This window comes from Pungitius pungitius, chromosome 21 (assembly GCF_949316345.1).
Source record: "Pungitius pungitius chromosome 21, fPunPun2.1, whole genome shotgun sequence".
Taxonomy (NCBI): domain Eukaryota; kingdom Metazoa; phylum Chordata; class Actinopteri; order Perciformes; family Gasterosteidae; genus Pungitius; species Pungitius pungitius.
Window position 1 is genome coordinate 13,301,321 of NC_084920.1, and position 26,439 is coordinate 13,327,759.

Genomic DNA, 26,439 nt, shown 5'->3' on the forward strand with positions numbered 1-26,439 from the left:
TATGCTGAAACCATTGGTTATTTAAGGGATTATTCGTCTGTTTTATTTAGAGAATCGATTCATGTTTTTGTGGTTTGCAGTACAATAAATGCCATACATTCTCTGGTTTTAGCATTGGATTGGTAGCTTTTTCTAATATAAATGGAATGCTGTTCGTTTTATATTTTGATGACATTCACTTTTTGGATCAGTTTACTTACTTGTATTGACTGAAAATCAAACTATTGTAATATTCAATGAGTCATTTATCACGCAGAGAACCAACAATCTCTGGTTCTGGCATTGTGAATGGGATCATTTTTCTGTCTTAATTCATTATAAAGAATACTTTATTTACATTATTTTTAGGTTTTGTTCTGATGGAACGAACAAACAAGTAACATGAGTTCTAGAAACTTTTGATTGTCATTGATCTAAAGATGTCACTTTGAATTCTAGCTGACTAGAATTGGACTTTTCCCAGTTTTGTGATGTACTGCGATCAAAAAGTTGGTTTGAAATAGTTGGCAGACTAATTGAACATAATTGTTATCAACAAATGAATAGATAATTCAAATAGTAAAAATAAATATAATAGTAATGGTTCAGTATATTCATTGCGTGACACTTCTTTTACATCATCCTACAGCATAAATATTTTTGGATTTATTTATTCTGGTCACACAAAACTGCCAAACTGAAAATCACTGGTGCTCTTTTTTTCCACTATTTTGTCACATTTACACACTATAAAGGGAATTCCTTAATCGTGAAAGTAACAAATTAGTGGTGATATTTATACTCTGCCTGAGTACATTTTGTTTTTTTCTCAGCAATGTTTGGAGGGAGGATTCTGCAGCGTGAGAGAGACACTATATAAGGAGTTTACATCATCACATATAACGGGATTTAATTTAAATCACCTCAGAGGTGTTTCTTTTGTCCCACAGTAATACATTTTCTTTATCTTTGAGGTTGTTTGGAAGCAGTGCGGGAGGCCACACCTGCTACATGATCACTGATGGAATGACACCCCCTTGTGGACCTTCAGTGGAAGCCCACGGCGTTCCGTGCATGCCAGCAAATTTGGCGATGACAAAGAGGAAGTTTGGAAGATATTTGGAGCCAAAATGAATCACACACCCAAAGAGTAGTTTGGGGGGGGGGGGTTGAACAAAGCAGCAATGAGCTCACAAATCAACCTGTCAGGGAAAAGAAAGTGAATCAGCTGGAAACCTAACTACACGAGAGTAGTCAGTGTTATCTCTTGTTTTTTATCCGTCTTTATTATATTATTGCGGAGGCTGAGGGCAGCTTGTTTGTGTCTCCACAGGAAAGTGAACAGATGTTGCTCCGGTCTTTTTGTGAACATTCATTGTTTGGAAATGACATCAGAGGCAGGGTTTTGGTGAATTATTCATTTTGAGAGGTAGTTTCTTTCTCTACAAGTGCATCAGTATCAAACAAAAGTAGCTCTCTTGAGGTGCTGTATTGGTCTTAAAAGTTTTAGTTTTCAAATTTAAGTCACTTTATACTAACAAATGTTGGACCGTATAATCCACAACATTCATTTTGATTAGTAATAAAAAAGATGATTAGCAAATAAATGTATGTATCTATAAGCCCATAATAACCAAGCGAACATAATATATCAACACCAATCTCCTAAATAAAAACAGCAAAACAGCTGCATGAAGGCATCATCCTGACTGAATAAGTCATCCTTAATGAGTAGACATAAATAGTGTCTTAGCTGTGATCAAAAGTTGTATTGGATGGGATATCCAGCCCTGTGGAGAGGTATTTACAGACTAGTTCTGTCCAGTATTAAATGGCCTGACCCTCGCATGTGAAAACTCTGCCCGTGTCTCCACCCGGTGGTCACATCACTGTACTGCACTCCTCCATCAGGCAGTGGGGTTGGAACACACAAAACACAGACAGGCCTGAGCCGATGGGTTCAGATGGTATAGTTACATTTAAATTAAATCAGTATAACAATATAGATAGCAGCCAATTGTTCGCCTGATGCAGCAAATGGTGAACAAATACACTGATCAGTGATCCAAAGGTTCATGATCAGTGGTCTAAAGGTTCATGATCAGTGGTCTAAAGGTTCATGATCAGTGGTCTAAAGGTTCATGATCCGTGATCTAAAGGTTCATGATCAGTGGTCTAAAGGTTCATGATCAGTGATCTAAAGGTTCATGATCAGTGATCTAAAGGTTCATGATCAGTGATCTAAAGGTTCATGATCAGTGATCTAAAGGTTCATGATCAGTGATCTAAAGGTTCATGATCAGTGATCTAAAGGTTCATGATCAGTGGTCTAAAGGTTCATGATCAGGGATCTAAAGGTTCATGATCAGTGATCTAAAGGTTCATGATCAGTGATCTAAAGGTTCATGATCAGTGATCTAAAGGTTCATGATCAGTGGTCTAAAGGTTCATGATCAGTGATCCAAAGGTTCATGATCAGTGGTCTAAAGGTTCATGATCAGTGGTCTAAAGGTTCATGATCCGTGATCTAAAGGTTCATGATCAGTGGTCTAAAGGTTCATGATCAGTGATCTAAAGGTTCATGATCAGTGATCTAAAGGTTCATGATCAGTGATCTAAAGGTTCATGATCAGTGATCTAAAGGTTCATGATCAGTGGTCTAAAGGTTCATGATCAGTGGTCTAAAGGTTCATGATCAGTGATCTAAAGGTTCATGATCAGTGATCTAAAGGTTCATGATCAGTGGTCTAAAGGTTCATGATCAGTGATCTAAAGGTTCATGTTCAGTGATCTAAAGGTTCATGATCAGTGGTCTAAAGGTTCATGATCAGTGATCTAAAGGTTCATGTTCAGTGATCTAAAGGTTCATGATCAGTGATCTAAAGGTTCATGATCAGTGATCTAAAGGTTCATGATCAGTGATCTAAAGGTTCATGATCAGTGATCTAAATGCTGATCCACACTGCACATAGCACTTTCAACTAATTCAGGGATGTATTCACTCAAGTACTGGAACTAAAATTTAAGCTAATATTGTACTTTTCTCTATATTTATATCTATATATTATTCACTCAGCATATAAGATGCCATGTCATACAAGAATATACTGACATAAAAAATGCTCTTTACATTTATATATACACTCACCGGCCACTTTATTAGGTACACCTGTCCAACTGCTCGTTAACACTTAATTTCTAAGCAGCCAATCACATGGCGGCAACTCAGTGCATTTAGGCATGTAGACATTGTCAAGACAATCTCCTGCAGTTCAAACCGAGCATCAGTATGGGGAAGAAAGGTGATTTGAGTGACTTTGAACGTGGCATGATTGTTGGCGCCAGAAGGGCTGGTCTGAGTATTTCAGAAACTGCTAATCTACTGGGATTTTCACGCACAACCATCTCTAGGGTTTACAGAGAATGGTCCGAAAAAGAAAAAACATCCAGTGAGCGGCAGTTCTGTGGGCGGAAATGCCTTGTTGATGCCAGAGGTCAGAGGAGAATGGCCAGACTGGTTCGAGCTGATAGAAGGGCAACAGTGACTCAAATAACCACCCGTTACAACCAAGGTGGGCATAAGAGCATCTCTGAACGCACAGTACGTCCAACTTTGAGGCAGATGGGCTACAGCAGCAGAAGACCACACCGGGTGCCACTCCTTTCAGCTAAGAACAGGAAACTGAGGCTACAATTTGCACAAGCTCATCGAAATTGGACAATAGAAGATTGGAAAAACGTTGCCTGGTCTGATGAGTCTCGATTTCTGCTGCGACATTCGGATGGTAGGGTCAGAATTTGGCGTCTACAACATGAAAGCATGGATCCATCCTGCCTTGTATCAACGGTTCAGGCTGGTGGTGGTGGTGTCATGGTGGGGGGAATATTTTCTTGGCACTCTTTGGGCCCCTTGGTACCAATTGAGCATCGTTGCAACGCCACAGCCTACCTGAGTATTGTTGCTGACCATGTCCATCCCTTTATGACCACAATGTACCCAACTTCTGATGGCTACTTTCAGCAGGATAAAGCGCCATGTCATAAAGCTGGAATCATCTCAGACTGGTTTCTTGAACATGACAATGAGTTCGCTGTACTCAAATGGCCTCCACAATCACCAGATCTCAATCCAATAGAGCATCTTTGGGATGTGGTGGAACGGGAGATTCGCATCATGGATGTGCAGCCGACAAATCTGCGGCAACTGTGTGATGCCATCATGTCAATATGGACCAAACTCCCTGAGGAATGCTTCCAGCACCTTGTTGAATCTATGCCACGAAGAATTGAGGCAGTTCTGAAGGCAAAAGGGGGTCCAACCCGTTACTAGCATGGGGTACCTAATAAAGTGGCCGGTGAGTGTATATATATATATATATATATATACCTGTATACACATATGTACCTCAGATATTAAATATGGGGCCATTCTGCTCCACAATTAGTCCTTTTTTTCATCCCTTTGAGGGCGTCGATTTCTGTCCCTTTTCTGTCCCTTTGTGTCGGTCTTTTTGTGTGTCTCTGTCTCCGTGACGCTGCAGCAGGACATCACCTGCTCACCTGGCTGAGGGGCTCATGCTAATCTAAAGCCGCCTAGGCCTCTTATCTACTCAGCGCCGGTTATGTGCTTTGGTCCAACAAAAATACCGTGCAGAGTTGGCCTCTTTACTTTTCCTGCTCACCATTCATGCCCCCCCCCCATCTGCTGTGACTAAACCTAGACTAAAGCCAGTGTGCTTTTTATTCGTGTGTGGGGTCAGTAGCATGTTGTGGAGTTTAGATTTACACTTTTTTTCACGGCCGACAATGTTTCAAGAGAAAACTGTACCTTACTGGTTGATATTACTTACTTACAGGGGATTTGTAGCTTTCAACCTCTGATGTCAAAGCTCAATTTAGAGCTGATTTAAAGTATAAATGTATCAAGTTGTACATGAAAACTCTACACTTTTCAAGAGAAATTACATGCAAACACATGTGCATGCTGTATTTTGTTGGTGAAAGCATCTTGTGTTTGTCCCCCCTCCCTCCCCCCCTCTCCTCCCCGTACATTGGACATGTGAAGAATCATCCGCTGTCCATGTGGAAGCAGTAATGCCATAATTGCCCTTATCCTGTTGCCTTAATCAGGAACCCTGCACACAGCATGCATCGCCTCCTGATCCCAGGTTGGTGTGACTAAAGGTCGAGGCAACACGACATCCTTATTTCACTATGGAAAATTCTCTAATAATTCTTTATTTGTTTTTTCACATCAGAATAATTTCTTCCTCTACATAGAAAGCCAAGAAAAGAAATTGAAAAAAAAAAACTTAGACATGGATTTAAAATAAAATATTTTGCTTAATTACAGTATATTTCTTTTTAAAAAAATTGGAATTTGTCATCTTTTCTACACTATTTACAAAGACAGTAACCCAGTGTTAGAATATACATACATGTGTGTCAATATACAGATACTCAATGCACAAGGAAAACTTAAAGAGGATCTGAGATTTACAGTACAGGGGACAGAAGCCAAGACTTAGCTGCCAATTTCAGTCGTCCGCCACAGATTCACAGTGGTTCTCGCCTGCGGGGCTCAAATCCACGTCCCCATGCGTCACGCTTTCCACCCTGTGCCACAACGTTCAAGCACTATTCCAGCTGATCTATTCAACTTTGTATTTTTACTCCATCTCGGGAGCTTATCCAGTCCTCATCGGGGACAAACGGTGGACTGGAGTATAGAGAGAGCTGCGTGGAGGATGCGATTTGTTTGCAGGGTCTATGAACCCTATCAGCTACAAGCCAAATTGCTATAGATTGCTTTTTTTTCTTCCATCTGCACCTCTGACTTCCATGTGAAGAAGGGGGGGGCGGTTGCATAGCAACCACAATCCCCGCCAAACTATCCAACAACAATACCAACAAAAAAAGTTACATGTTTACTTTTGATTGCAAAGCATCTGACATTTACCCATACATATCAACATTTACTTGACTTATCACCTTTTTTTTTTTTTTTTTTAAAGATCCAAACCGAGTGTTGGAAAACCAAAACAAGTAAATCACTTTAAAAGTATGCTGTGGAGCAAAGATGAGAGGAGTTTGGTTGGTTGGGGGGAAAACCATAATGACCATAGCTTAACTTACCCTACACATTACATCTCGCTATGTGTTAACATACAACTTATACTTATGCATGCGAGGAGTCCATTTGAAAGGAAATGTCTACATAAATTGTTGGTAAAAAAAAAAAAAATGTAGTGCTCTCACGCGTCCCTCTTCCCGTGCTCTTCAGGTGGGGAGTGCTGTCAGTTTTTTTGCCGGGGGGGGGGGGGGGGGTTAGCTCAGCTCACCGTGGCGACACCCGCCTCCTCCCCCTCTTCCACCTTGGTGCCTTTACCCATGGACTTCATCTTGTCCATGATGTCGGTGAACGTCTCCTTCACCGTCTTCTCCAGGATCCAGCCCTCGCTCTCGCTCTCCGGGTCCTCCGGGTTGGCCAGCGTGGACAGGGAGCTGTCGATGTACTGCAGGCCGATGGTCACGGCAACCTGCAGCGGACGGCAACACATGGGGAGATGAACCTCTCGCCTTCTCGCCAAGGAGGATCAATAGAGGCACGTCTAAGGGTCCTTTCAATGCAAAACCTGCACCACAAATGCTCATGGTGATGAGCTGCCTGAAATGAACTGGTCGGGGGAACAGATGTAGACAGAAAAAAAGCACTTTACTGCGTTTCATGTACCACTTTTAATTGTCATTATAACATAATAAATATGCTTGGACTTTTATTCTGACAATATGAGACCTTTGAAAATGTCAGACTAATTAATGCACTTTTTACTGTATTGAAATGTATTATAAAGCAAAGAGATTCAATGATAATATTTAGATCTACAAAAGGACAAAGAAAAGTTGCTTGTTTGCTTGTTTAAAAAAACACACACATTAATGTATTGGTACATTCATGTGCACGTGTGAAAGCATATAAATTAAGTGGTGTGTGTGTGTGTGTGTGTGTGTGTGTGTGTGTGTGAGAGAGCGTTGAAAGCGACAGATGTGGCGAGATGTTTGAAATCTTCCTCTCCTTGAAGTCAATCTTTAGGCTAATTGAGTTTAAGCATTTAAGACGCACCAGGAAGCGAGTCTGTCCTTTCACCTGCATTAGATTAACCCACGACGCCGTCTCGCAGCCCACTGTCTGTGTCAGGGGCGCTTGAATAACTACTCTTAATTCCTCTCGCCGTGCGTCCAATCTTTGAATCTGAATCCACAGGCAAACGTTTGCCTGCTGAAGGGAGGCTTTGAGGATTGATCCCTAAATGTTTGTCACTGCTCTGTTTAACGGCGATCAGCCTCTCGGATGTTAAACAACAATGACAACAGCTGATGTTGGCACTGGAGGCTCAGAGGAAAGTTGACAAGAGGAGTTCAGGTAGAAAGTGGGATGCTGAAGATGGTACGGGGTTACCTGGCAACCGGAAGGATGTTTGGGAAGATGCAGCAAGTGTCAACTGGGTTCAAGGCTTTGCATTATTAAATAGTTTGGATATGAGGTATTTTTGGGGAGTTTGCTACCTTCTCTAAAGTACATGTGGGAGTGCATGGCTACAATCCAGTACTCCAGTGTACTTTTACACTGATAATTAACTTTTCAGCTAAGCATCCTGCATGTGGGTGCGTGGAAGAAAGTGACAGTTTTGGGACGGTCTACTCCGCTGCGCGGGACGACCCCGGATGGTGTCCAAAAGTAAAAGTATAAGTATTTCACTATCACGAAATGAAAGTGGGAAAATCTCCCGTTTCGACGCTCGGTCACGGCGCAGTTACTCCACCACATTGGTTTGTATCTGTGTGTCGGTTGCGCCCTGACCTCCAGCAGAGTGACCAGCATCACCAGGACTCCGATGGTGTTCATCAAGCCGCCGTAGTAGGACACCATGGCGTAGCGGCAGCCGCGCTTCCACACGTTGAGCTCCTCGGTGTAGTGGTCGTAGCTGTAGTACGCGGAGTTGTTGGTCATCTGGTGCTGGATGCAGGGTCTGGGGGAGCTGGGGTTACAGCAGCTGAAGGGCACGCCGTCCATCAGGTACTGGCCGTCCACGTTGCTCCCAATGCGGCTGAGAGGACGAGGCAGAGTGTCGCGTTAGTCTGGGCCGAAATTGATCAAAACGATTGCGTTGTCTTTTGCTAAAATACCTGTAAGGCTTGATGTTTATTTTTGCCAAACTTTCCATCTTTTCATTTACTGAACACAATAAAATGTAAACAAGAAAAATAACATAATGAAAAATAAGAAGCCAAACATGGATCAAACCATTACAGCTTCACGGGGGTCGCATTATGACCTTTTCCTGGGCCAAGTCTTCATTAGTATTATATTCATGTTGCCATTGTGAAGAACCCCTCCAGTATTAATAAAACGATCCATTCAGATCCATCTCTATCACACCGCCCCACAGGCCGCACAAGCACAGCTACAAGTGACATCCAACTTGACTCAAAGGGGCTTGATGGGGATCGATGGACGGACGGTACTGGGTCAGTGAAAAGACGCGTATGATTGGATTACTAAGATCAGAGCAGGTAAGAAATAGTTAAGTGATTTCAGGAAACGACGACACCTGATAACCCCAAATGTCCCAGATGACTGTTCAACACGACGGGACAAACATTCTACCCTTTCTGGGGGAGGTTCTGGATACCAATCACGACGTTGTGAATCAGACGGCCGCAGTGACATTTAAAGATATTTAAGGAGGGTTTTGAAAGTCATTTTGGCAACGCATGAGTTTTCGCCAGCCGTCTCCATACCTTACTGCCCAGTATATTAATAATCACACGCCCAGTGTTTACACATCGTGTTGCCGTGCAGGGCTGTCCCTGGCGCGTGGCCAGGTCGTCCTCTGATTGGACAGGACACTGATTCTTGAAGGACATGGACGCTGTAATCCGTGAGATTAAACACTAGCCAGGTGCCAACGCTAAAAAGACTGCCCCCCTCAACACAATGAACCTGTTGTGTCGATGCGAGCCGGTGGTCACAACGAGGCCGGACTGGAACAACACCCTTCTTGTGCCTGGTTGATCATGTGTATCTTGTTTCTGGTACTAATCATCTCCCTTCTCCTTGACCTTATCTCTAAAACTGCGTGGTAACGTCCTTCGCCCCCTTCCGCCCCCCCCCGATGCTGCCATTGGTTCAGTAACAATAATCCCCGCTCGACGAAAGTGAAAAGTACACCTGCCCCGACTTCAACTCTAATCCACTTACACTGAACTTAAAATGATGTTGGGACCCCACCTCATCGGCCTCCACTTTGAAAACAACGGTCACTTTCTATGAAAGTGATTAAGCTTTGACTTCTGCTCGCACTTACTCTTTGACTTCCTTTGAGCTGAAGTCCAGGTAGCGGTTGCTGACCCACTGAATCTCAAACCAATCTCTGTAGTTTTCGTTTCCGCAGCAACGAAACTCTATCTGCATCAGGTCCAGGGTCCTCTTCATGTAGCAGCGCCCCGGCGTGTCCGTGTCCTTGTAGTACCTCATGCCGTTCTTCAGCCCCTCGGCCAGGGTGAACTGCAGGGGGATCCGCATCATGAAGCACAGCAGGGACGTCGCCACCAGAAGGGCGTTGAACCCCACGCAGAACAACAAAAAGCCCTTCAACATGGGCTTCCACTTTAAAAACTTGGTGGGGTCCAGCGAGTCGTAGCAGACTTTGCCCCCGAAGGCGTTGATGCCGCAGGCCACTAGACCCATGAGTATGAGCAGGTTGGGCAAGAAGTGGCTCTCGTTGTTGTCCATAAGTTCTGAGCGCTTCCGCAGCTCGATCTTAAAGAACAGGCCCATGCTAAGGACCAGCACGCCGGCCATTACGGCGAACCAGTACATGAACCAGACCGTCTGAGCGAGCTTCACTCGCTTCTTCAGGTCAAACTTGACCAACATCAACGCCATTGTTCAACCTTTTTTTTTGTTTCGATTTGTCCTTGGTGTGAGAAGACGAGAGTCGACTGGTGACCTAGAGCCTCGCCGTCTCTTTGGCTGTCGGAAGTCTCCTCTGGCTGGTCCAACGGGACGGGAGGGTCAGCTCAGCCTGCGATCCATCCCACAGCAACGGGAAGAAGAAAAAAAAGAAGAAGCACAGCAAGAAGAACCCAGGACGACCCGGGAGCAGATCAGCGGTGTTATTTCTTGAAAAAGATCTCCTCTCCCATCATGACAGAAACTGGAGATTTCACACGGGTTTATTTCCCCCGACTTGTTTTTTTGTCTTCCGCAACACACGGGTGAGGCTAATTGTGGCGTCGCGTTCTCCAGGAGAGGTGGAGGATTGCCGTGGAGGATCCTCGTGATTGAACTCAAAGTTGCAGTACGTCATGCTAAGCCCCTGTAAGCGGGCCTGATCCAATTTGAAGAAAATCCCTCTACACAAGATGAGCCTGATCATAAGCCGCTGCCAGGGGCCGTAATGGGTTTGAGCGTTCACGTGGTCATGGTCGCCTTGATCGAACGCACCCGGGAGGGGTAACGGCATCAGCTGAAGTCTGACAAGACACCGTGGAGCTAATAACGGGGGCACTTACTCATTCACAGGTTTTACGCAAGCTGGAAGTCTGGAAGCCACAGAGCGACTCGAGCCCTGGTGACCCATTAACGCAAACAAAAGAACCCGTTTTCAGGCTGAAGGTGTAATCAATCACTTCCAGACCAAACACAAAAGAACAAAGTTGGAACGCATCGGATTGATGAAACGCATTGTAGACACAAATTTTCTACAACACATTGTAGAAAATTTGATTTTTATGAGATAATAAGGGAAACTGCCTTCAATTATTGTTTTATTTCCACTTGAATCAAAAACAACTGTGAAGCCATTTAAGCACTTAATACTAGCATACAAATCATTTTTACACACAATGCTGTCGTTTTATAACTGTTCCTACATTAGTTCTTTATGCGTCTAATGCAAACACTACTTGACGGACATCAATATCTGTTATATCAATCTATTGATCAATATATTTGCTTATAAATGCTCATAAGAGACCATGGTGAGTAATTTTTCTCAAGAGTTTGGTAAATACTGTTTTTTTGCATTTATTTATCTTCTTTAAATTGCATTGTAGATATTACCATTGGATTAAATATGTGGAATGGTGAATTCTTCCGTTAAATGTTTGAAGTGTCCTTTACGGAGCTGCTTCGTAATAATGTGTGTTGCACTCCTCAACCAGGACAAGACAGTGACCTCGTAAATGAGCACTACGAGAGAGCTTTTGATTATCAGTTGTTTAGAAGAGGAAGGAAGCTTCCCCATTAAGTGAACACCACAAACCAACACGCCTGTTATTAAACAGGAAGTTTCTTTATTTGTCTTACATTTAATATTCAATACCTTAAAACGTCCTTTTTTTCTACAAAATGTGGATGTAGTGGCTTTCGGTCAGTTCCACTTTGCGTCTGTGGTTGACAGCTGCATTAAGGCACGACATCTCGAGGGTTATTATCTGTTGTTTATTCACGTCGGTCTGTTAAAATCCACCAGAAAGGAGACACATTCTGTGCCGCTGTGAGAGAGCACTTCACAGCAGCATTCATGCCGAAATGGTTTGAATGGTCCTTTGATGAATCTTCAGAATTTTTCAAAAGATTTCAGTAGTTTTGAAAAGTACTTCTACATTTGTAACATTATGAATCAGATGTCCTTCTTTAATAGTTCATAGACTACGACTAAGAGACGATTTATTGAGCCAGAAATACACCCGTTTTTGATAAGGAAGTTCCACATCTGCCTATAGACCACAGTGACATCTGTTAGAAAGGATCAGCAGGTTTGCCACACATGAGCAGAATAATTTAAAACTGAATTAATTTAACGCAGGGTTTAATCTTAGCGAAATACTGGATGAAAAATGCCTTGCTAAGACGCGAGGCCCTTGAGTGCCAACATACCATTTTTCAGTCTTAGTACATTAATAAACAACAGCAGCAGCATAAAGATGAAAACCCTTTTCATTTTCAGGAATGATAAACATTCCAAATGATGGTTTGATTGGCATGTTACTTAGCCAAATAACAATGCTTCAAAACTCAATTCTAAAGGTCCCACGTGGTCTTCCTGTCCGCTTCTGGAATGACAGTCCAGTTGGGGGAATGCGCTCCGGCAGCGAGCCAGTTGAAGTCATCCACCTGGCTCCAGTTGTTGCGGTCCCGGTCCAAGCCGGACACTTCAAAGTCCTCCTCCAAGGTGGGATAAGACCAGGAGAAAGGGGCAAAGCTCACGCCGTGACAGTCTTCTATGATGGCCCGGCTGGTGACGTGCAGGTACACCCTTGTGTCCGTGGTGTGGTGGGTGCGCAGCTGCTGGCACGGGATGGCCAGCGTACTGTTTCTGCAGTGATCTATGAACACTGAGCTACTCACGGGCCCACACAGGATCTCACAGCCGTCGATGTGTTTCAGGTGCAGCGTGCTGGGGGAACCGAACAGGCGGACCTTGCAGTTCGTCAGGTGACTCAACAGCACGTCTCGTTTCTGGACATCCACGGCGGTCTTTGTCAGACTCACGTTGTCCATGTTGGAGAAGCTGCACTGCTCGGACTCTGCGGCCCCGTCCACCTTGGCAACGCCAGAGTCTGTGCGGGTGTCGGCCTCGGGCGACGGCGTTTCCGCCACTTTATCCGTCGCTTTGGTGCGGGCTCGAAAGGCGAACTTCTTCCTGGGCAGAGCCTCCTCTCGGGCCTCGGCGATGGCGGACTGCAGTTTCAGGAGGGCGGCCTGGGCCTTCCTCAGTTCGTACTGCGTTAGAAACAGCATGCTGTCGTTGAGAAACTTCTGCAGCTGGACCGTTTTGGCCGTGGCCTCCTCCAGCCGTCGGGTCACCGCGGCCCGGTCGGCTCCGGAGCAAGCGGACAGCATCTCCTCGATGGACGCCCGCTCGGTGTTGAAAGTGCTGGAAAAGTACTCGCCTTTTTCCTCCGCCACGGACTTGCTGTCTTTGGCTTCCTTCCTCCGCTCGGCGTCCTCTGCCCTCGCCTGGTGCCGCTTCTGAAGTCGCTCTTGTATCATCACGGCGCCACTTTCGCCCGCAAACCCAGTTTCCCGGCTAGCTTCGTGTGTCGCATCCATGTTGTCAAATTGTCAGTTGTTGCGGAAGTGAAGCGTCACGCTGTCTTCTTCGTGGCTTTAGACTGTTTTAGGGTGCTTACCGCCACCTGGCGTTACGAGGATGTCATGACAGGGAATCCTGGGCGGAGACTGTTAGAAATTCCACTAAGATACCTATATTTCCCTCAATGGGAAGGTACCAGAATATTTACATGTGTAAACTGGAAAATAACGGTTAGACCGTACGTAACTTTTTTTTGTAATATACATACATTTATTATTATTCATTTATTACAACTTCCATTTACAGTAACATCATATAAACATATTTGTAAAGCCCTACGAGGGAAATCGGATTTGGGATATATATATATATATAGTGTATAAGCATTTGTGTATATGTATATAAGTGTGTGCATTGTGTATTTTTGTTTTTAGTCCCTGGTTTTGTGTACATCGAAAAAAGTGATGTTTCATCTGTCTGCTTTAAATCAAATAAAAAAAACTGTGTTGGAATATCATCGGGAGAATATATAAATGTATATTTAATACCCAACAGGAAAAAAAAGGCTGCATTAACTTTGAATCCCCTCGCAGTACAGTGTATGTGGATCAATAGGTGACTCGGCAATATTTGTTTCTACAGTAACTAAGGTCCTACCTGAGCCACGTCAAGGTGTGGCATACTTTCGAGGCCCGCCCTCTACCGTTGATGATGATTAGCTCTAATAACATTTATCGGATATCCAATAGTGCAGAGCAAACTCTTAATATATTTTAAATTGACACACAAAAATATGTGTATAATAATTACTTCTTTGTTTTGATAATTCCTATTAATATTTAGCGAGTCGGATGCTAGCGTAGACTGATGATTTGGGTTGCCTTGTTCTGTGCACTACCCCAACGACCCGTGCGGTGATGGCGAGGAAACCCCGTTGACAAGGCACTGCTTTTTCATGACGGTGAGTTTCCCTTTGAGTGTATTATAATTTTGTGATAAAAATTTCAAGGAAAAAACACACACAACCTCCTTCCTCCCTTCCTTCAGGGAGGGAAGAGAGTTTGAGCGGAGAGAAAAATCCATTCGAGACAGAACAGGGACAGTGAGAAAAAAAATATGTGAGTGGGAGAGGGAGAAGGAGGAGGAGGAGAAGGAGGGGGGGAGCAAATTAAAAGTTGCCAAATGGAGATATTGGGTTTCAAGAGGAGTGAGACAGGAGTAAAAGGGTTTGCCTCTTTGAGTCGTCTTTATGTTGTGCTAATCGGGATAACTATGTACGGGCTCGACACGGTTTAGTCCTCTGGCAACGGTCGGTGAATTCCACCCGACGTTTTCCAAAAATAGGCGTCGACGACATCGCGGCTAGCTAACCGCAACAGGCCGGTGTTTTATCGTAAAAATACATTAAAAAAAAAAAGAAGTTCGGAGATTCTACCCGACCGGAACACGGGAATCCTCCCTGTTGAAACGCGTCGGTTCGGCGTATCGATACAAAATGTGACCCGTTTTTTTTGTGTGTGTTGGTCTCCGTTCACGTTGACAGATGAGCCGCATGGAAGACAAATGAAAGCCTCCCCGACGGAGAAGGAAATAATCACGTCAGCGACCACCAGCTACGGGCTGGACGACGGGCGTGTTTGTGCTGCTTTGAATGCGATTATCATACCGTCGGCCGGGTCTATTTTTTTTACGGGACGTAGAACCCGGGAGCCGGACGTTAGCTGGATAAAGGAAACCGGCTCGGCGGCGGAGACCCGGTTGATGAGTGTGGGTTCAAGCAAAGCTGTTTAAAATGAATCGGGAGCGGTGACCGAATAAAATAACCCGGGGTCACAACCGAGTGATAAATCGCGTATTTGGTTGGTTTTGAACTGCCCTTTAAAACGCCATTTTATTTTCAGCGAAGGCACTTCAGCGCTGTCGTCTTTATGTGGCGATTGAATTTCAGTTAAATGCGACGCGTTTAATTCGTAACGTCGCTGTGAGAAAATACACAAGCGGTACTGAAGTGGGAATTATTTATATGTGAAATAAAAACATGTTGCGGTTAATTGTTTTCTTTTTTTTTGTTTAGAAAATGTCGACATTTCTTCCTCTCGTTTCGTCGCATTGCTTTTCAAAATAATGTCAAGCGTCAGGTCAGTTCGTGTGGACATTAAATAAATGACAACATTCTGTATCAAAAAACGACGGCTTCGCGGGTTGCTTGGTAATTAAATCGCGATGTCGTTAGTTCTACGGAGCTTCTTCGTTTCGGACGCCATGTCGTCGTTCTTTGTCCCCCCTGAACCAAAGATGGAGGCTGAACGTGGCTCTGGTGTAAAGACAGCCTATGGCAGGGTAAACGCCATTTTGTAGCACTGCAGCAGAAATGTTTTTGCACTTATCCAGGAACCCAGCCTCCATTTCTCCCATGACTTAAATCAAAGTACAACCCTGTCCTATGAACCCAAAGACCATTTTCTATTTAATGACTACTGGGCTTTTTAATTTCCCAGATAAAGTTCCCTCTGTTCTCCACATTGCTCAAACAGAAACAAACCACGTTAAAACAAAGACACATTAATTGCACAGACATCCAAACACTTGTTACCCCGTTTCTCTGCTGGCTCAAACGAGTGAACATGGGTTTTTGTCCCCCCTTTTGCATTACGTGGCACCGAGATAGCTGCTGCACACCGTTGCTGGCTGACACAACATAAAGCCAAAAAAAAACCTCAACGTAGGAACTCAAAACTAACTGTGGCACAAACGCAGCAGGGTGGAGTTATTTACACTCTAATGGCAATTTTCAGTCGGGCTAGACAACCAATGTGTGACAGCAGAGGAGCGTAATGGGTGGGAGTTTGTGTGTGTGTCACAGGCCGAAAAAAAAAAAAAAAAGTCTGTAGGAGGGGGATGAAGGCCATCCTGTCCTTCACTTACATACAGCAATCCCACAGCAACACCTGAACATAACTGCCCCCCCACCCTCCCCTTTATTTCTCACACTCCTGATCCCACATCCTAACACTCCTGCACCCCGGCCTGTCACACACGTTTTCATGATTATGTGATATTACTAAATGCAGTTTCCTCACCCTGCAGCCCAGAAAACTAAGGGTGCTAAATGACTGAACCCATGCTTCCTGCTGGAAATCTGTGAGTGAGACGTCTTTACTACCAAACACATCCGTCCACGTGTTGAGCTCTTAACAGCACGCACGCTGCTACTTCAGCATGAAAGGACGGGATTTACTGAGGTTTATTATCATGATTAATGAAGCTAGCAGTCAATGAGCCATGCATATTTATACATGAATTACCACATCTAAAATTCATAGCCATCTCCTCATCTGCTGAATTACGTTTGAACCCCCCCCCCCCCCCCCCCCTTCCCCTTTCAGGTGTCATGGATGATGAGGATGATCGTCATCTTCTGGATATTTTAGGGTAAAAAAACGACTTTATGAAACTGTTTTTACATTATGGACATATCGTCACTTCATGAATGCATGAACCTACATCTGTCTTCAACAAGCGACTGGCCACACATTTTTCTTGATAAATAGTTAAATTACCACAGCTCCTCTTTGAAATCAAAACCCAGAGTATCTGCAAACTGATTTTGTAAAAGAAAATAATGTGTTGTAAGTCTATTTTCAGTGTCCCATTCCCCAGAGATGTGGACCAGTTCAACCCCCCCCCCCCTTTTCAAGCACACATAAGTGAAAGGACATTCATGTTATGTTAAAATCTCTTCTGCACCCTTTCTCAGAGATGTGGACGCATTGAATGACTATCTCCATGGCAGCAACAGCAAGTCTGTGAGTGATTCTTTCACTGTGTACTTACAGTCATTCTTTGCCAAGTACTTACTGCACTTCAATGCATTAAGAATCTATTTTGTATTCTGCAGATCGAGGAGGATGATGTAACAAACGCTGCTTTTGGGTCGGATTCGTCCTTTTTTTCCAGTGACACGGTGAGTTTACCTTTTGATTCGGTTGCTTCAACAACACACGTCACTTCGTACGGAGATAAATCTACCGAGAGCCCAGCAAAAGTTTTTAGTTGTTTGTTACTTTGTGAGGTGACAAAAATGGGAAAGTACATGAAAAATGATCTTATAAATAAGTTCGGGGGAAAAGTTCATCTTTTTTTTAGAGGTTATAAAGAAACCTAAAGGAAGGCTGTCTTCCATATCCACTTCACATGCAAACAGTTTCCCACTTCCTGCTCTGTTCCTCTCAATGCCTCATTCAGGTTGGCTCAAACTCCGGCCTCAAGGATGGCTCTTCTACAATGGGTGAATTCGGCGACGATTCAACAGGGGCAGGCCTCCAGCTCTCCGGCAGCCTTTCATTCATCGAGGATGAATTGGGGTCCGGCGACTCCCCCGGAGGGGTGGATGTCGGGGGAGAGGACCAGCCCTTTGACATCCTACAGAAGTCTCTCATGGAGGCCGACATCACGGAGCAGACATTGGCCCAGGAGGCCTTACTAGACTCCCAGCCCGCTCCCACTCTGGTGCAGGCTCCCGTCTCCTTCCCCTCCCAGCTGGTCCCCGGGGGTTATGGAGGGGGTGTGGTAACCACGGCGACCGCTGCGTTCCCCACGGGACAGTTCATGCAAGGTGTCTCCCAGCTGCCCAATGGCTCCGCCCAGCACATCCAGGTGTTGGGGTCCTTCGGGGCGGGTGCTGGCGTGATGACTCTGAGCAGCCTGGAGAGGACTCCTCAGCTCGTGCTGAGGCCGGGGGCGCCTGTAGCCGCGGCGGGCGGGGGCGCAACCGGGGGGCAGGTGTTCGCTCCGACACAAGGGCAGGTGGGCCAAGTCGGCCTGCCCTTCAAAAACATTCCCCTCCAAAACATCATCATCCAGAGAGGCCCCGGAGGGACCCAGACTCTGGTCAGACCGATCCAGCCTAAACCCCTCCAACCCGGGGCTCAGACCGTCTACAGCCTCGGCCTGCAGCCCGCTCCCAGCGGCGGGGCTAATGTGGCGAACGCTAGCGCCGCCGCACCGGGGGGGCCGTACTCGGCCAACGGCTCCATCGTCGTGCAGCCCGCCCCGGAGCAGCAGGCCCAAGCGAGCGTCCCACCCGGACAGTTCCTGCTGCCCGGCTCGCTGTCCCTGACGCCAGCCGGCGGCAACCACAACGGCCCCGCCGACCCCAACTCGATTACCGGGCAGAATTTCGCCGCCGGCCCCCCGGGGGGCCAGCTCATTTTGAATCAGGGAGCAGTCGGCCGGAGTCAGGTGGCAGGGGCCGTCACTCAGACGTGGACCGGGGTTTCCTGTGCGAACTCGGCCTCCGTTCAGACATCGCCCGCCCCCGGGCGCCTGACTCTGGTTGGCCCGGCGACGGCGGGGATCGGCCGCCAAGGCCAAGTGTCCGCCAGCCCCGTTCAGCGCCTCCTAGTGACTCAGACGCAGAATTGCACTTCTCTGTCCCCTATAGCTGGTACTGTGACGCAGGAGCAGGACTACAGACAGGTATGACGCCAGGCCCCTGGCGCTGTTCCATTGGAGACTTTCTATCCCACTGACATCACTTTGGTTTCATTTTTTATTTTTTTTTCTTCTTCAGAATTCTTCATCTCCGGGCCTCAAGCATGCGCAGCTCGGCAGCATATATGGTATTAAGTGCTGTTAATAAGTAACAATATTTAAATACAGTCTGCCACGCACAATGAGGTTGACTAATTTGTTTGAACTCTTTTAGCCATGACAACCATGACTCAAGATTCAAAGCTCAACTCTCAGGTAAATCACCCCAATTTCTTTGGCGCTCAAGGACACGTGTGTGTATGTATATGCTGATCGTGACAACAGAGGCTCTATGGTTTCAACTTTACTCGTTACAGGTCAGTGCTCAGAAGAGACCTGCCCTGCCGCCGCTTACAAGAGCAGAAATGTGGGTTTTTGTGTTATCGTGATTTACATTTGCACCAAATTTGCAACCTTTCTCTAGTGAGCACGCCTTTCGGGCCTTTTTTACGAAGCGTGCCTATTCCCCGTGGCCTCTGCAGGATTTTACTACAGCTGAGGAAGGACCACGCTGGAGTTCAGACCCTAGATCAGCGCCGGTTCAATTCAATCGACGACGCACTGCAAAGACTCCTCCCGTACCACGTGTTCCAGGGCGCTCCACCCAGCCAGGAGGAGTTCTCTCAGGGTACACCTTCCGAAATAACAGTTTCATCTGTAAACCTGCAGGAGGTGGCAGGAAACTGCAGCCCAGATTTTTGTCACGTGGATGTGCATCAATTTGCAGAGTAAAAGTGTGTTTTTGAAATGTACCTTTATCTATAACGTTTTTCTTTCTTTGTGACAGTGGATGAAGAATTTGAGGTCGTTGCAACTAAAGTGCTGATGAGGACGCATGTAATGGTGAACAAATACAGACGGCTGCTGATGGTGGAGGCCGAGGTACTAATGCTGAACTACACCGGTGTTTGACCCTATGACAATGCAGGGGGGCTAAAGAGTTCCCTCCCCTGTCCCCCCCCCGCAGCGTTCCAGTCCCTCGTCGGAAATGGTGATGATTGACAGGACGTTCAACCAAGAGGAGCGCAGCAACCTGACGCAGGACAAACGCATGATTCTCGTAGATCCAGGTATAAAAAAAATAATAATAATTCCCATAGGTTTGCCCCACAGAAAGGTTCTTATTGAACTCCTTCCTCTCTTCTCCCGTTTCACAGACGCCTTCTTTGAAGACTTCTGTTGCGGAATAAAATCCAAGCTCTCCCACGATCCCGCCCCCCCCCACATTCGGTCGGACAGAGGCTCCGCGGAGCCACCGCACAGGACAGACTGTGGGGACCCGGGAGGGGGCGGAGCAAAAAGACTCGGGGAGAACAAGAGCGCCCTGGAACTGAAGGAATCTCAGCAACACTACGGGCCCGACGGCGTCCTCCCCGCCGCCAACAGCTGTCCGCCAGGTAACCCCTCCCCCTTTGCAGCCTCGGCGGGAGGACAGACGCACTACCCGGGCTCGCAGCAGCCGTCCTCCCACCCGGTCCAGCCGCAGTGCCCCGCTCAGCTCACCTCCCCCCCGCGCGGCGACGCGGACTCTGCTCTGGAGGCGGCGGTCAACAGCATCTTGGAATGTTAGGGCCGATTTCACCCCTGGTTTGGACTTCTGAGCGTGCCGAGGTCATGTTTTTGTGATATTTGTTGTACCCCCCCCCCCCATTACCTGTGTGAAGGGAGGTGAACTCTTCTTTCAGGTCTGTTATCTTTTGTGATACCATCTCCGACCATGTAGCATGTATTGAGTTTTTGGGGAGGGGGGGGTTGGTATGACTCCAGGTGAATGCAGGCACTCAAGTTTACCTTAAAACATCCGGGAATGTGTGCAATGCAACGTGCTCACAGATGGAATAAGTTCCTGTTTACTTTACCCTCATTTTGAAGGGGGAAGGGTCCGCAATTTCAGTAGTTACAAGAGTCCCCTTTTTTTTTTCACCCATTGATCTTTCGTGCCAGTTCATGTCCATATTTCGGGACGAGGAGCAACAAAGTGACGAATCTGTGCCTGACGCTCGGTTTCTTTGTTTTTGAAGTGTTTACATGAAGGAGGTCTATTTAGGAAAATCCCAAATTGCATTGCAAACATGCACACACACAGGCTTTAAGTACGACGCGCCGTCTAGGTTCACGGAGCGGAGGCGTAGATTCCCTTCCAGGTTAGCTCGGTAGAGAAACATTCACGTAGACCAATTGCACTAAACGCACCGTTGCTTTTTCCAGAACTACATGAAGAACCCCGAGTGTGCTCGGCTCAACTGAATATGGGGGGAAAAGAACCTAAATGTGTTTGCCTGCTTTCAGCTGGCTGCAGCAAGGATCACCTCAAGCCCCACGAGCAACCTGTCACATTAGTCCCATCGACATGTATAGTAGTTTTACTGTACTCCGCAATGCTTTTTTTTTCTTTCTTTTTTTCTTGTGCTCAAGTAACATTTTCTTTGGCATTTCTTCTTTTGTACCTTAAAGGTATGCGAGCCCCGACAGATACTCTCAACCACTTATAGCATTTCACAGTGTGTTTGTGTCAAGGGGAGCTTAGTCCTCAGATTGAGGAAGTTATGTTACAGTTTATTTTTCTTATTTCCTCTTTTTTTTATTTTTAGGAACGACATTAAAAAAGATGACGGATTTTGTTTGTCGTGATGTGTTTCCCCCGCTTTTGAATACAGCAACATTGTTTGAATGATCATTGATTGTAGGTACGTTGGTCTGCCTTCTGCGTATTGATCGTACCCAGCTATCTACGCTTCTCTCCCGTGACGCGTCGGTTGGTGTGTGTGTGTGTGTGTGTCGGTGAGTTAACCTGCGCACACACACACACACACACACACTGCTGTGTCACCCGGTCCTTCCGATTGCCAAACTTCTTACTTCATTCCCAAGAGAACTCTCTCACTTTTCTTCGATTTCTCTCCCTCTTCCCACTCGGCAACAGAACCAAAACTCAAAACCAGGAGAGAGAGAGACCTTCCTCTCCGTCTTTACTCTGGTTATTACGTCTCCGTGGTGTTTCCTTTGAAGCTGGGCTCTGAAAGAGTTTCATTCACTTTTATTGGGCCTGAACTGAATTCACGGAGATATTTCAACCACGAGAAAGAACTAAATCTGAAATATTGAACATGTGATTCTGTACCTGTGGGACATTTCTCCAAATGCACAGAATCCAGCACCGGAGCAAAGCTTAGGATAAAGACCGGAGGCCTTTTACACGCTTTTTTCTTCTTTCTCTTCAGCTCACAGCGGCTATCGCAGCCCGTCCGTATCTCTGCCTCAATCCACGTGGACCTCGTGTGTGTCTGCCAGTGCAAACTGAGAAAAACTGTCAGGAGTGTGCGTTCTGTTATTTGTTCCTTGGAGTTGTTGCTGCAAGACGTTGTGCCTCTTTAGCACTTAAATCCACAATAAAGCCAGTTGGGGACTTGCACAAAGTAGTCGAGTGTTGGGGGGCCGCGTTGTGTTGTTGTGTTGGATGCACATCAGTGTGTGAGGGAACAGACTCTGCTTTTTCTCCCGTTTTCGTTTGAAAAATGTTTTTCTGCCTCCATTTGTGTAGTTTGTTGTTTTGTAAAAAAAAAAAAAAAAGGAAAAAAAAGAGTGAAACAAAATATTTATAATTTTTGTATGGAGAAAAAAAAAAAGAATGTTAAGAAAATATTTTTTATTGTGTTTGCTATTAAGGGGCATCAAAAAAAAAATATTACAAGTAGAAAAAAAACATGTAATTTCTTCATTTGTAGCTAATGTGTGTTCACTACAGCAGCAAGGAGAGTAAACAATAAATTAATTTTGAATACGATCACACACTGTATAATCCTCGTTGACCCCTGGGCCCCCAACGCCGACACAAAAGGAGCAGAAGAAAACTATGCAAACGCTTCACTGCGCAGCCGAGTGGCTTTTGGTGACACAACAGCGACACCTGGTGGCGGCCGAGGAGTCACGTGGCGGCCAAACGGATTCCAGTAAGGACATTTGTTTTGCTCCGTTGTGGAAGTTTTTTTTTCCTTCTCAAACTGAAATGGGGGCAACTAGAAGAGTATGTGACAACGTGAATGAATACAAAAAAATGATAAAGCCGGCTTTCATCTTTGGTGATGCTGTGCGGGTGCAAATCATTTGAGAGGAAGAGAATCCCAACGCTTCCACTAGTTAAAGGAATAGTTCTGCCTTTTTCTGAAACACTGCTTTTTCCTGTTCTGGTGAGGTACTAAATAAAAATGATACCACACATTCCACAATATAAAAGCTACAGGCGAGCTCAGCTTAGCTATATGGATGGAAACAGCAAGTCGGGAAGGGCTCGTTTTTGGAAGGAATACACAAACAGATGTTATCATTTAACAGAGCTGGGCTCGTTGTGTCCAGCCTTCGTGCCAAGAGAAGCCAACCTGTTGCTCACAAAAGGTCAAAAGAAACGTGTTCCATGTTGTACGGGTAGCAAACTCTCAAGTGTGAAGTCTGTGGAAATGTTAGGATTCTTTACACTAGGAGTTAATGGGAGAAATGCCTTTAGGTCCCAAAGCCTTCCCTCACACGCACGCACGCTCTTCCTCTTGACATTAGTGGTACTTCCTCCAGCGATCACGCTCTGGGGGGGGGGGAAAAAGGAAACGACATCAACTACAAACATGCTCTCAGTCATCGACCGACTCCCAGAAATGAGAAGGATCCACACACTCACTCAGATGAGGGTAACTCCAGATGTAGCCGAGCGCACAGTACCCCGCCAACAACATGCCCAGTCCACCTACACCGCCTTTCTTCACGTCAATGTACCTCTTGTTATACCACCGCCAGCCTGGTGGAAGCACAGGGGAGGGGGTGGGGGGGGGAAGCAATAGTTCAACAGTCAATCCCCTGCCGAGCATTAGATGTCCGTCAAACCCTAAGCAGCAGCCGATTGGCTCCCACAAACATTGGGCCCTGTGGAGATTTGTATATATGTGTGTATGTGTGTGTGTGTGTGTGTTATAGAGCGTGTTGCTCACCTCCTTGCACCATTTGCACCACGTCTCTCGGGTGGCTGGGGCTCCTGCGGTTGAGCCACTCGGGCAACTCCTTCAGTTTCACCTGGGCAAGACGCCGCTGTGCGAGAGCACCTGCACATCGACGGGACAAAAATAACACACCCTTCTATACTTCTTTTTCAACATTTTAATACTGAATATCAAACCAAAGTAGAATTCGATGATGTTCAAACACAACCGTCCAAAGACCAAAAGACCACTCCCCCCCCCCCCCGACGAAATACCGACCTTCAGGTCCCTTGCCGGCTGCGTTTTGTTCCCTGACCCCGAGCCACGACCTCAACCCGTCGCCACCTCTCGACGCCTCCCCCCCCGCTGCCGGCAGAGGGTCGGAAAGCCGCGTGTGCGTCGGCGCCATCTGCGCCCCCCCCCCGTGGGCGCTGACGGCGCGCGGCGGCGGGGGCAGCTGGCCGGGAAGGAGCGGGAAGGCCGCAGGGGAGGCAGGTGGAGCCGGAGCCGCTTTGTCGGTGGTTTCAACCCGGCTCAGGACGCTGGTCCCGGCGGGCCGACGGGGGCCGCTGGCTCGCCCGAGCGTGGCTCTGACGTCCTGGAGGGAGATCCCGGCCCTGTGGCCGCTTCCTGGTTTCAAGAACACCTCGTTCACAGATGACTCCTCAACTTCCCGGCCGCCCTCCGCCCAGAACTCGGCTCTCGCACGAGCACCGCTTTGGTGGCCTCGAGAGTCCGGCGAGCTGGGGGCATCTTTGGTTGCGGAGAGGTATTCTGCGGCCCTCTTGGCCCGCGCCGCCTTCTTTTCAGAGGCCGCCGTGGGTCTGTCGGCTGTGGACGGAGCGGCAGGAAGGGCGCCGTCCTCTCTCCTGGCCGCCGATGGAGCTGAACCCGAGGGCCGGTCTTCCGAGGCCGATCCGGCTCCCTCAGAGGCGCGTTTGGTCTTTGCTGCTTCTATCGAAGCACGGAGACTCTGCTTTTTGGGGACGGGGGGCGGCGGCAGAGGCGGCGACAGAGAGGAGGCGAGGGAACCGGTGATGGAGGGAGGAACGACGGCGCCCTCGATCCGCCGCGGCGGCTTTTGCCTCGTCTTCTCAGTCGGAGGCGGAAGTGGCGCAGAATCCGGGGACGGCGCTGCAGACTTCTTCTTGCTCTTCTTCTTTAAACGCGGAATCAACGTCACCGCCAAGGCCTGCGTGGGCTCAGCCGCTGGTCCGCTGTAGGGCGCGACCAGCTGTGCAGACGATGACGTCGTCGTCGTCGTCTCGCTCGCCGCGACACGTTTGGTCGGAGGTGTGTCGGGGCTCGCTGCCGCCTTGCAGTGCGGCAGGTGACTCTTTAGCCTTTTGTAAATTTTGCCGCAGAAGGGGCACACCTCTGTGTGGGGGGAGGAGGGGGGGGGGGGGGGGGGGGGGGGGGGGAGACAGATGTGTGGTCAAAACAAGTCTCGTGTGGCAGGGTTTTGATTTACAGTTATATACATAACAGATCATTTTGTCTGGTTTTTGGTCATAAAACTTTATGGAATGCCAATGGTGTTGTATTCAAATTGTGTGTTTTGTCAGTCTATACATGAAAAATATTTTACACATGGAAAAACACCAAAGACAATTTTGACAAGCTGGAAACGACAGAATAAAATAATGATCAAAATGATAGCAAGTGGAGAAAAACGTACTCCGATGAAGAAATCTAAATATCACTGCACTAATTACTGTTAAGTAGAAATACTGACATTTAGTTTCGTTCATTCATTTTTTTTTTTACTTTGCATCAGCACTTTCTAAATGCGCATAAACTTGTAAATGTGAATGCATCACTCAGCTGTACAATAAGTCCGGAGACAAATAATAACAATCATATTATCATTATCAACAATCATATTAAAATAAGTTATATCGCGTGGTGTCACTCGCGAAGGACACATTAAACTCTCGTGACACTTACCAGAGCTCATTTCTGCACGTGTTGTCAAAAACCGTTAAACAGGTGAAATCATTTCCCCCAAAGTTGAAACGGCGTCAAACGATGACGTAAATCGACGTAAATTGTCACGTTGACACACAGTGGTTTCAACCTGAATGTTCACGCGGGTCGGAATCACGGTTGTATCGATGTACTTTACGTTAATAACTTCTGTTGCTGCTCCGGGGAAGGACCCTTTAGGTGGCGCTTCAGCTGCCTCAATGTAAGTAGATAAACAAATGTTAGCTAAAATTAGCTTTGTACGTATTTCTACACACATGCATTTAGTGACACACTAAAAATGTCAATCGCCAGAGATGGGCCATAACTGCCGCAGCGTGACCGTTAGTGAATCACGTTGATGACGTCAGCCGTCGACTGAACAGATGATTCGCTGCCGCCCACTTCCGCTTCGTGTAAATCCCCAAGAAAAGCTTCATTCATAGTGGGGCAAAGTTCCCAAGAAGGCCTTTGCTAGACTAGTGGTGCTGAGGACATTTGGCAGAACCAGAGCCTTAATTAAAAAAAAAAATGTCACTGTTCTAAATAAGAATATATAAACACATGCCTGGTTTTGTATTTGACAAAAAAAAAAAACTCACAACTTTCATCTCCTGGACTATTTCATAAAATTGATTGCTCAGAGTATTATGCATTATTGTAGTAGTAACAATAATCATGAAAGGGTAAATACTAAATATGTAAAATAAAGAAAAAAAGCCTACTTTCATTAGAAAAGTATTTTATTGAAAGGGTTAGATTGGCATGAGACTGAAATGAATTTCAAGAAGGTGATGAAAAGTAACACAAAAAAATCCTAATCAAAAAAAGGAATCTTCATTGGAAAAGCAGTGATTTTAAACACATTCAGCACAAAAAACAAATCCATTTCT

General features: G+C 46.3%; 4 protein-coding genes across 5 annotated transcripts; 1 reads left to right on the top strand and 3 right to left on the bottom strand.

Annotated features, from left to right (window-relative positions):
- Positions 1 to 6,298: 6,298 nt before the first annotated feature.
- On the bottom strand, positions 6,299 to 10,723 carry prph2a (peripherin 2a (retinal degeneration, slow)). The gene is made up of 3 exons (XM_037463029.2): positions 9,348 to 10,723; positions 7,841 to 8,087; positions 6,299 to 6,518 (listed from the first exon to the last, which is right to left on the bottom strand). The coding sequence occupies exons 1-3, from the start codon at positions 9,926 to 9,928 to the stop codon at positions 6,312 to 6,314; spliced, it is 1,035 nt and encodes a 344-aa protein (XP_037318926.1). The 5' UTR covers positions 9,929 to 10,723; the 3' UTR covers positions 6,299 to 6,311.
- Positions 10,724 to 11,049: 326 nt separating this feature from the next.
- On the bottom strand, positions 11,050 to 15,795 carry tbcc (tubulin folding cofactor C). The gene is made up of 2 exons (XM_037463030.2): positions 15,679 to 15,795; positions 11,050 to 13,220 (listed from the first exon to the last, which is right to left on the bottom strand). The coding sequence occupies exon 2, from the start codon at positions 13,100 to 13,102 to the stop codon at positions 12,071 to 12,073; it is 1,032 nt and encodes a 343-aa protein (XP_037318927.2). The 5' UTR covers positions 13,103 to 13,220; positions 15,679 to 15,795; the 3' UTR covers positions 11,050 to 12,070.
- bicral (BICRA like chromatin remodeling complex associated protein) lies at positions 13,849 to 22,224 on the top strand. 2 transcript variants are annotated; one of them, XM_037463024.2, is made up of 13 exons: positions 13,849 to 14,046; positions 16,173 to 16,226; positions 16,472 to 16,517; positions 16,843 to 16,891; positions 16,984 to 17,049; positions 17,331 to 18,563; positions 18,658 to 18,706; positions 18,793 to 18,833; positions 18,935 to 18,984; positions 19,100 to 19,245; positions 19,405 to 19,499; positions 19,585 to 19,687; positions 19,775 to 22,224. In XM_037463024.2, the coding sequence occupies exons 3-13, from the start codon at positions 16,477 to 16,479 to the stop codon at positions 20,185 to 20,187; spliced, it is 2,286 nt and encodes a 761-aa protein (XP_037318921.2). In that variant the 5' UTR covers positions 13,849 to 14,046; positions 16,173 to 16,226; positions 16,472 to 16,476; the 3' UTR covers positions 20,188 to 22,224. The 2 variants fall into 2 exon arrangements, with proteins under 2 accessions (XP_037318921.2, XP_037318922.2); XM_037463025.2 differs by lacking the exon at positions 13,849 to 14,046 and adding an exon at positions 14,262 to 14,311.
- Positions 22,225 to 22,348: 124 nt separating this feature from the next.
- si:dkey-21c1.4 (nascent polypeptide-associated complex subunit alpha, muscle-specific form) lies at positions 22,349 to 25,887 on the bottom strand. The gene is made up of 5 exons (XM_037463028.2): positions 25,529 to 25,887; positions 23,861 to 24,958; positions 23,594 to 23,704; positions 23,287 to 23,403; positions 22,349 to 23,193 (listed from the first exon to the last, which is right to left on the bottom strand). The coding sequence occupies exons 1-5, from the start codon at positions 25,536 to 25,538 to the stop codon at positions 23,165 to 23,167; spliced, it is 1,365 nt and encodes a 454-aa protein (XP_037318925.2). The 5' UTR covers positions 25,539 to 25,887; the 3' UTR covers positions 22,349 to 23,164.
- Between the last annotated feature and the right edge of the window lie 552 nt (positions 25,888 to 26,439).

Excerpts from the sequence above, each read along its gene's own strand:
- prph2a (XM_037463029.2), bottom strand. The coding sequence starts at position 9,928 with ATGGCGTTGATGTTGGTCAAGTTTGACCTGAAGAAGCGAGTGAAGCTC. Across the intron at positions 8,088-9,347 it reads AGCTCAAAGGAAGTCAAAGA|CCGCATTGGGAGCAACGTGG; the intron begins GTAAGTGCGAGC and ends TCGTCCTCTCAG. Across the intron at positions 6,519-7,840 it reads TGCTGGTCACTCTGCTGGAG|GTTGCCGTGACCATCGGCCT; the intron begins GTCAGGGCGCAA and ends CGTCCGCTGCAG.
- tbcc (XM_037463030.2), bottom strand. The coding sequence starts at position 13,102 with ATGGATGCGACACACGAAGCTAGCCGGGAAACTGGGTTTGCGGGCGAA.
- bicral (XM_037463024.2), top strand. The coding sequence starts at position 16,477 with ATGGATGATGAGGATGATCGTCATCTTCTGGATATTTTAGG. Across the intron at positions 18,564-18,657 it reads AGGAGCAGGACTACAGACAG|AATTCTTCATCTCCGGGCCT; the intron begins GTATGACGCCAG and ends TTTCTTCTTCAG. Across the intron at positions 19,246-19,404 it reads CCAGGAGGAGTTCTCTCAGG|TGGATGAAGAATTTGAGGTC; the intron begins GTACACCTTCCG and ends TCTTTGTGACAG.
- si:dkey-21c1.4 (XM_037463028.2), bottom strand. Across the intron at positions 23,404-23,593 it reads GGTGCAAATGGTGCAAGGAG|GCTGGCGGTGGTATAACAAG; the intron begins GTGAGCAACACG and ends TGCTTCCACCAG. Across the intron at positions 23,194-23,286 it reads CTGGAGTTACCCTCATCTGA|AGCGTGATCGCTGGAGGAAG; the intron begins GTGAGTGTGTGG and ends CCCCCCCCCCAG.